This window comes from Penaeus vannamei, chromosome 34 (genome assembly GCF_042767895.1).
Source record: "Penaeus vannamei isolate JL-2024 chromosome 34, ASM4276789v1, whole genome shotgun sequence".
In the NCBI taxonomy this organism is placed as follows: domain Eukaryota; kingdom Metazoa; phylum Arthropoda; class Malacostraca; order Decapoda; family Penaeidae; genus Penaeus; species Penaeus vannamei.
In genome coordinates, this window is record NC_091582.1 from 15,947,562 (window position 1) to 15,957,561 (window position 10,000).

Below are 10,000 nucleotides of genomic sequence, written 5' to 3' on the forward strand. Positions count from 1 at the left end.
CCCGCCCCCTGTCCCTTGCCTTCACTTATGGCACCCTGCCCCTTACCTTCTAGTCTCGCCCTGCCCTTACCTCCTACAGTCTTGCCCTGCCCCCTGCCTTCTACTCTCACCCCTTGCCCCCTGCCTTCTACTCTCACTCCTTGCCCCCTGCCCCTTGCACTGTACCTCTTGCCCCTGGCCCCCTACTCACGCCCTCCTCTCTTGCCCAGGCCGCCCTGGCCACATGACCTTGTTAACAGGGAGAGGAGCTGCACGGTTCCCTACCAGGCTATTACTTTCCCATTAGCAGGAAGCCAAAACCATCAGCGCGGAACCACAGGCAGAAATATTAGCGCTGGCTGATGGGCCTCCTGGTGTCTACCTGTCTTCCTGGTATATATCTTTATTCGTTCACTCAATTCATTATTCAAATCAAGCATTTCTCTGCAAAATGGAATATGCTCCGAGAGAAATATATTTAGCGTGGCCCTGCTTGTTCTCCTGGTCTTCCTAGCATATATATGTATTCATTCATCAAAACTACCCATCTATTAGTTTAAAGCTTCATCAGCATTTCCGCAATGAGGTCCAAGAGAAGCATAACAAGCGCAGATCCGTAAGCGTTTCCAGGGCATGATCAAGCAGGTCCACAAGCTTTCTTCAGGGCATGATCAAGGGTCTCGGGGACGGCGCGAGGGTCGGGTTTCGAGGGGGAGCAGGTCGCGTCATTGAGAAGGACCTCGGCGGTTTATCCTGCGTGTTCGCGATCCGCTGCCTCGCCGCCGCAATCCATCACGGTGACAGAAATACGTTTATTATCCCGGTGAAGAACGACTGTTATTACAGAAATTGCTAAAATATTCGTAATCTAACTTTCCCTTGCGGTAATAGCTCAGTATGATTTCCATTTTTTTTAGCGAATCTCATTATGGTAAGGAAAAAGATTTGTGCCTCCAGCACGTCGCTCCCGGCCGGGGTTTAGAAACTGCTGCAACCGACGCCACACAAAGGAACTGTATTTCCAACTGCAACATGACCAGGCCGAAAATATCAAGCGAAACTGCATTGGGAACTCCACTCCTTCCAGGCCGGATTGTTACAGGCATTTTGCATATTGTCTGTTTGTTTAAAGAAACATGGCACAACCGATGAAACAATTTTATCTCTTATTTTCTGCGCTGCGTGGCTGAGTGTGTCGGTCCCAGTATCGCCATCCTTCGGGTACAACAACTGTAATATAATGAGAAAGGAAGCTGTCGGGAGGCCATAAATGTACTCTTTTCGTCAGGAGTACAGCACAGAAATCCTTGCTCCAAGAAAACCGAGATCCTCCCTGCCAGCGCTCCTTTCTCCTTTCCAGATCCGGCGATTCCCCGAAAGCGGCGCGCAGAGAGCCCTCATTCCCCTGCTTTTCCCACCGCCGATCGTTCCGTCGGGCCGCGTGGATGGCGGCGGCGAGGGACACGGGGGAGCGGCTATGGGGACAGACAGCTGGCCGTGAATGGAGAGGAAGGCCTGGGAACCTGGTCGCTTTGGAAGGGAACACGTGCGAGGGAGACGCTCCGGGGTGCGCGGGGACGCCCCTCAGCCGGGTGCAGGGGCCGCCCCAAGATGCGCGAATGGGGGGGAGGGGGTGCCACGTGCAACAGTGTTTGGTTATCTAACACTCGGCCCTTGATAAACAGGAGTGGCCTGGCGTGACCAGATCCGGTCTGGCTTCGCAGGGGAGTTGCCTCCGGCCGACGCAGGTCCCTGCAGCAGCTGCCACGAGGAACTATAAATATGTTTTCGAGAACAGATGTTGCTTCCTTTTTTGCGCCTGGACATTGGTTGTAATATCTCGTTCGGGCGTGATTACAGCGTGGACTAAGGGCATGCTGGCACGCCCGCGAGGCCCGCGGGCGCGCCGGAAAAGAAGAAAGCTGCGCAGGTACTCACGGTGTGGGTGAGATGATGGATGATGACGGACAGCGCCTCGACGCCGCGTCCGGCCTGGTCCCGCTCCGCTCGCGCCGCCTTCACCTCCGCCGCCCGGGCCGCCACCTCGGCCTCCAGGCGCCGCAGCTGCTCTGCATGCGGCACCGGATGCTGCTGGCCCGGCCCACTGCCGCCATGGCCCACGTGCGGCCCGCGCGGTCCGCTGGTAGGTCCACCTGGCCGCGCCGCCTTCACCGGGTCTGCAACAGAGAAAGCTTCATTAAACTCACGCTCAGACAGAGAGAAAATGGCGTTGCAATCCCGCAAAACACCGCCTGCCTCCAGCCGCCTCTCGGCCACGGCGGCCGAGACGACGCCCGTCAGGCGCCCGGCCGCCATTCCTCCCTGCGGGACTCGCGCCGCCAAGACAGGATCGAATCCCTCAGGATGGAAAAGGCAATAAGCAAAGTCATCCTCCTAATGCACGCCGCGATACGACCGCCAAGGTAAACCTCGTGACGTCACACTGGCAGGACAAGTTGCCTCAACACACCCGCCCCCCGACCCCCCGACCCCCGACTCCCTCCGACAAGGCCGTTCGGACTCGCCAGAACCAGTGTCAAGCCCCACGCGCTCCTGGACTTCTTGCTGCACGGATCGACCATCAAACAGAACTCCAAAAATCCCAAAATAACCCATAAAAATTAATACCCGTTATAGCCAGTCCCCTTCAAACAAAAATTCTTTCCCCTTTACCTTAAGAAAAAGGAAAATAGACGCCGATAATATCCCGCACACTGAACTACCGTTTTTTCCCCTTATCCCGGGCGAGGAATCCGAAGGTTGCTACCACGCCTCACGCACCTCATTTGCATACCAATCCCTCAAAAAAATTGTAAACAAACAAACACGAATATTCGCCATTAAACCTAACCGCTCACATCATTACCGAACAAAATGTCATGTTCTTATCATTAACGGCCGTCGCTGTCATTACCAAAATAAAAGCGGCCAAAAAAAAAAGAAAATTAGAAAATGCAGCGGAGTCCATAGCCAACTTTCGCTCCACTTGGCTTATAAACCCGAGAGACCCGAGAGAAGTTTGTTTTCACTTCGCGGCTTATCCGTCGAAGCAAAATACACACTCCTGGAGTAAGACCCGATTTTTTAAATTATCGTTCTTTATTAATTTCTTTTTTTAGCCCTCGCCTTTCCCCTTCCGGGTCTTTCCGCACAAACAATTTTTCCAAGATTTTTTTCTTCTTAAAAACAAGGAGTATTCAAGACATCCGGGACTTGCCTTCCTTCCTTCCCTCCCTCCCTCCTTCTTCTCCCCCTCCCTCCCTCCTTCCTCCCCCCCGCCCCCCCTCCTCCCCCCCCCCCTCCTTCTTCTTCCCCTCCCTCCATCCTCTCCACCCCCCCCCCCCCCCCACCATTCCCCAGGCGCCAAATGTCCATCCCTTAAGCAAAGGAACAACGACCTAATTCTCCTTGTCCCGAGGGCACAGATTAGCCCGCGGTGACCCCCGGGGGAAGCTCCACCACATGGCTAAAAGGAGGGGGGAGGGGGAGGGGGGGAAGGGGGATCACACAATGGCGGGAAACTCCGCGAACAGCCAATGCACTCCCTTTCAATTTCTCCTTTTTCTCGCTTTTTATTCATCAACCCCTCTTCCAATCTTTATCAGGTTTTCGTCATTCACGAGTTTTACCCTTTCTACATTCACCATTCGCAATCCTCCCATCCCTCCCGCCATTTACACCTGAATCAAAACAATTTTTTCCCTCACTCACGCTAGAAATTATTGCCCATGAAACATGACAGCGTTTTCATATTTCCTTCCATTCATGAGCCGAGAGTGTGAAGGGCGCAGATTCCTCGCCTTCAAGAAAAAGGGAAAAGACGAAGGAAAAAGAAAAAAAGGAAAAAGAAAAAGAGGGAAAAGGAAGAAAGAAAAAAGAAGGAAAAGGGAAAAGGAAGAAAGAAAACGAAAAAAAGGAAAGCGAAAAAAAGAAAAATGAAAAGGAAGAAGGAAAAGGAAAAAAGAAGCAAAAAAGAAAAGGACGGAGAACAAAAAAGGGAAATAGAAAAAAGAGCAAAAAGGAAAAAGAAGAAAAAACGAAGGGAGAACTTCATTTCAAGACTCATTAAGAACGCGAGTAAAAGGAGAGACGAGTAATATGCTTGAGAAAACGGCTTAATTACCTGTACAAATCACTTTAAGTGCAATTAGCGGACAACAAAACCGCGCTCATTAAAGAAAAAAAAAGTATCTTGGAATATATATTTTATAATAAAGGACCAAACATCAAGAGATTTATTCACGATGAAGAAATCAACAAAGCAAAACATTTACTGCCAGATTCCAACGATACACGAGGAGGAAAGATGGACGAGAGAAAGAAAAGGAAAAAAAAAAAGGCGAGAGGCATCCTGGACACGTCACTGGTCTAGGGGAAAAATATCAGAGGGGAAAAAACAGGAAAAAAAACTCTCGTCATGCCAAGCAAACACCAGCATCGCGTGCTTTTACAATAAACACGAAACATAAAACAAAACACTTCATTGTATTAAAAAACAACAAAAAGACGACAGAGGAGAGAGAGAGAGAGAGAGACATGAGCAGTGGTTGTGAAATGCAGCATTGCAGAGGGAGAGGCGCGACTGCAGGGTGGGCGACGGTGGGTTGGTGTGGGTGGGGGAGAGGGGAGGGGAGGCGGGGAGTGGGATAGGAAGGGGGAAGGGAGGACGAGGAGGGGGAAAGGGGAAGGGGGAAGGGAGGACGAGGAAGGGAGAGAGGGAAGGGGGAAGGGGGAAGAGGAGCAGGGGAGAGGGGAAGGGGAGGAGGGGAGAGGAACTTGATTCTCCCCCGAGCCCGTGTCACTCCTGCCGACCAGCCCGCTCCTTCCCCAACGTCATTCCAAGACACAAAACCTTACACAAATATGCATAGGCCTGCATTCGTCTTTTTGTATATCCATTAAGTATTTTAGAAACCTGTTCCGCCTGAATCCACCTGTCTTGACGAGCCGCTAGCTAATTCCTGTAGCGAACTTGCCTATAAATACCCATATTTCCCAAACATAAAACTTAATGTAAAAGTATGTTTCCCATAGAGAATATCAACAATTGCAAGATACATGTACTTTGTGTTACCAAGCCAAGTCCGATTCCACCTCCAGCCTCGTGACCCGCGACTCTGCTGGCATCCACCTCGTCATCCAGCTCATATTTGTCCCTAATTCTACGCCCACACTCATCCTCCTCTGGGGATCAAGAAATATCACACACAATGCTCGCTCGCTCGCTCTCTCTCTCTCTCTCTCTCTCTCTCTCTCTCTCTCTCTCTCTCTCTCTCTCTCTCTCTCTCTCTCTCTCTCTCTCTCTCTCTCTCTCTCTCTCTCTCTCCCTACATATACATGAACATATACAAACAAACACACACGTACACATACACATAATCCCAGCTTCCCTTACATAACATTCCAACCAAAAAGTCCTCCTCCTTTGACCAACCTCCCTCCCTTTTCCATCTGAAATTGAGCGTCTTCTTTCCCCACCATCTCCCCCCCCCTCCTTTCCCCTCCAGGCGCATACAAGCAAGGGCATGCGAGCACAGTTATGTGACCTCAGATGCCCACAGCATAACACGAATTTCCACAGCATGGTCATCATCATCATTATGAACTGATCAATTAATCTTTACCAATAACTTCCAAGAAACGGACACCGGTTGACGCAATATCTATAAATACTTAATTCTTAATAACAACACAGAGTCGTGTTGCTTGAGGCCTCGAGGCTTCACCCCCCCTACCCCTCCGTGTGACGTCACCGCCGCTTCGAGAAGGGAAACCGTGGAACTTCGTCGCAGGATTTCGCGAAGGTATCGACTGGATTCTGCGCTGGAGTGTTCAGCGGCCCGGCATTTTTTCGATACTTCTTGGCTTCTGTTTTGTATTAACTGGGATCAAGATGGTCGCCTCGTTCTTTTCCATGTATCTCGAATTCTCTATGTGTATATGTATGTATGTGTGTGTATATATGTGTGTGTATATATATATGTGTGTGTGTGTGTGTGTGTGTGTGTGTGTGTGTGTGTGTGTGTGTGTGTGTGTGTGTGTGTGTGTGTGTGTGTGTGTGTGTGTGTGTGTGTGTGTGTGTGTGTGTCTGCCTGTACATATATTATGTGTGTATGCATGCATGAGTGTGCGCGCGCGCATTCACACATGTACATATATAGCTGTATAATATAAACATTCTTCATATTTTTTTTCCTTTCTCCCACTCCTCCTGCCACCTCCTCCTCGTTCGCCCAGCCAACCCACGCCAAAAGCGGACTTCAGCCCACACACACTCACACCCACCCGCCCACCCGCCCACCCGCACTCAACCCCGTCTTCTACCTGGTCCGACTCCTTCCTTGAACTTTCTGCGCGTTTCGTCCGACTTCAAAGTAACCCTTTTTCTTGGGAGTTTCGCTCATAATACGTTATACCTTCGCAAGAGAGTTAAAAAACGACGTCAATAAAACAAAATAAAAAAAGTGAAAAGGACAGAATATATCTACGCCTTCCTTCCTCAAACACCTGTTCAGCTTCCGGTGTACCGAAGCACAAGTCAGGCGTGCAACAGTCTGCTCTTCGCTGCAGTTCTGTTCTCCCTCTCCCCCCCCCCCTCCTCCCCCCCCTGCCACCCAGCCATAGCAGCAACTCATAATCATTCCACTGCTTAAAAGGCATCTCCCAAGGCCCGAATTTCCCGTCTTGTAGCCTCCATTACCGAGAGAACAGACTTTAAAAGATTGGGAAAAATAAAAGAAAATGTTCTGATGACGATGGTGATGATGATGTGGAGGAGAAGGTGGAGATAGAAGAGGATCTGGAGGTAGAGCAGGAGGAGGAGGAGGTGGAAGAGGAGGAGGAGGAGGACGACGATAACGATGATAACAAATGATAACAAAAATAACAACACTAATAATAAACCACCGTGGATTACGTAATCTCACAGGCGCAATCACCCGAGAGCAATGCTAAAATCCAAACGCCCGCAGAGCAGGCACAAAAAGCATGAATGAACGCGGGAATGAATAAAAGATCGCGGGGCGCGGACCAGACGACAACAGCCCGACGAAAAAGGGCATCTGACGCCAGCCCTCGTGCGTCGCCGGCCAGCCTCGCAGGGACCCCGCGTGTAAGACTTCGGGCTTTGGGAAGTAACTATCCTTTGAGAAGAATCTGAGAGGAAAAGGGTGGGTTGGGGAATGCGAAATTGAGTTTTTTTTATGTAGAAAGGCGGGTATAAAGGCAGACAAAGAGGAGGAAACCGAATGATAAATGGCGGAAGCGGTCAGACAACGCGCGTACCACTTTATCTCCTCCGCGCGGGCCAAGCAAATAAGGAGAGCCCCAACCCTCGGCTTGGTGGACCCCATGACCACACGGCCATGAATCCTCCCCCTCCTCCGCCTCATCCCTTCCCCATCCCTCTCCCCACTTCACCCTCCTTCGCCATTTCTCCCCTTACTTCACTACCCTTTCCCTCCTGCTTCACACCCGTCCCCCCCTACTCTTCACCCCCTCTCCCCACCTCGCCCCCCACTTCACCCCTCCCCAACCTCTCTCCCATTCACCCCTCCCCAGCCCATTAACCCCCCCCCCTCCAACCTCTCCCCCATTCACCCCTCCCCAGCCCATTAACCCCCCCCCCTCCAACCTCTCCCCCATCCACCCCCATGTCACAACAGCGATAACAGCAGCCAGCAACAATGGTCTTAACAAACTCCAGGATTCACGACCGCGCTGCCGCCGGGACACTCTCCGACGCCCTGCAAGGCCACCAGCGTGATCAGCCAGCATGACTCTGCCAAAAAGTGCCTGTGCGCAAGAGAACGCGGGATTAGAAGAGAGGAAAAAGAGAGAAACGTGCGAACAGGAGGAAAACGGCGAGGGTTAATGAGGCTGGATAAGAGAAATTCAGAGAGGACATGATGAGAATGACAATGTGGGAGGGGGGGGGACGCTCGGGAGGTCAGTCCGCATAAACATGTTCATCCTTTTGTTCAACATGTAGACATACAGTGCGGATTTAATTGTAAAAAGGAACGATTACAAATGAACAACAAATGCACGATTTTTCTTAGAAACCAATTCAAGATAAAACATCAACAGCCCAACATCTTCAGTTCAAGACAAAGCATCGGCAGCCCAAGTTATTCCACTAAAGATAAAGCCTCAACAGCCCAACATACAATGCTCCTCAGACGCAGAGCCCGAGCGCAGAGCCCAGAGCGCAGTGGAGCGCCGTGGAGCAGGTAAGGCGAGCGGCCGTCAAAATCTGGGTGACTGCGGTGCCCGGGGCAGAGGGAGGCGGCGGGGCGGACCGCGAGCCCCGCGAGAGAGAGACCTACACTCGCTCCCTCTCTCAAACTCCAGCAATTTTCTCCGCACGCCTCTCCCCTCTTACGAATCACTCCGGAGTCAGCCAGTCATTTGCCCGTCCGATTCCCAGGCGCGCCGTGTCATCAACAACTTACGTCTGTTTACCTGTCTGTCTGCATGGCTAAGCTGACTATCTGACCGACAGGCTTTCATGCGCGGCAACTCATTAGCAGCATATGTCGGGGCAACTGACTGACACAGGATGCAGAGCGCCAATTTCTTCCACAAACAACTCCCAACAAGAAAAAGTGTGTTATAGGGGGCTCACTTTTCCCTCCCTCCAGCCCTTTCTCAACCCCTTTCGCCCGAGGAGGAGGAGGAGGAGGACGAAGACAAGGAAGAGGAGGAGAAGGAAGAGAAGGAGGAGCAGGAGGAAGAGAAGGAAGTCGAAGAAGAAGAATGAAAAAGAAAGAATAATACCAAGAAAATATGGTGAAGAACAGGCGAAGGAGTAGGAGGAGGAGGAGGTAGGAAGGGAAGGGTTTCGCTCTCACGGATTCCTACCACCTTTTGGGGGGAAATTCGCCGCCTCGTCCCCGTCCTCTCCCTTCGTTTCGTGTCTCCCGGAGGTCCGTCGCCCGGCCTCCTGCGCTGTCGCCTTCGAGTGTGATACACGGGGGATGCAATCCTGGTTCGCTGGTGTTTCTGATGACGTGTCTCTATTTTTGCTCTCCGTCTCCCGCCCTCCCTTCCTCGCCCTCGTCATGAACCTCAACCCTACCCTTGCTCTCTCCCTCTCTTTCGCTCCCTCTCCTTCATCCTCACCCTTCCTATCCAATGCCCATGAATATGAATTAACAAGCAAGTCAATAAAAAAAATTAAATCAATTACATAAAAAATAATACATTAATACAAATAAATAAATAAATAAAGAAACAGCAATACTTTACGCCGTCGACCCGCACGCCGCATCGCTGCCTCCGACCCCTCCGACGTCCCTCCCAAAGCCCCGAAATTACTCACTTATCGGGCGCCAAAACGGGAAGCAATTCCTCCTCCCGACACGCTGACCTTTGCTCCCCGTCTCCTTATAATCGGAACCGCGGAATGGCTCGCGGAAATTCGAGACGGAGAGAAAAAAAGACCCGATAACACCCCGCCGCTAAACAGCCCCATTGCCTTCGCTTGTGATAACACGGCGATAACAGCTGGTGGTCACGCCCCTTCGGCCTCCTCCTTCAGCCTCCTTCGGCCTCGTTACATAACCGCGAAGAAAACGAGAAGGCATCTTTAAATACTGTTTGGGCCAATAATGACAGCTGTGGTTTCTAAATGTTATGAAAACAGTGTCGAGGAATCATTCGTGAGCAATGACTCGTCTGTCTCCCGTTTGTCTGTTTCTGTTTGTCAGCCTTGGCTATGTGTCTGTGTGTAAGTATGTACGTACATGACTGTACGTGTATACATGTATACTTACACCTCTGTATGTACGTCTATTTGAATGCGTATGTATGCATGCACACATAGATGAGATGAACTATTCGTAGTATGAGGATGATGCATGCATGACTCCTGTGCCTGCCTGTCTTTCTCCTGCGCCTTTCTCTCTGACCTTTCGAGAGCAACATCTCGGCAGACAGACCGGGTAATATGACCTTATTTTCCTTCCCCAGAGACCTTCTCATGCACGGACACACACACGCGCGCGTACACACACACACA

The 10,000-nt window shown here is 51.1% G+C and overlaps 1 protein-coding gene across 1 annotated transcript in view; it reads right to left on the minus strand.

The window, feature by feature from the left end:
* The window catches only part of LOC113806701 (CAP-Gly domain-containing linker protein 1), a gene marked incomplete in the record, with an annotated part of 508,820 nt that overhangs the window by 25,040 nt on the left and 473,780 nt on the right, over positions 1–10,000 (minus strand). The window contains 1 exon segment of the mRNA XM_070113745.1: positions 1,918–2,156. Coding sequence (XP_069969846.1) covers positions 1,918–2,156 — 239 coding nt within the window.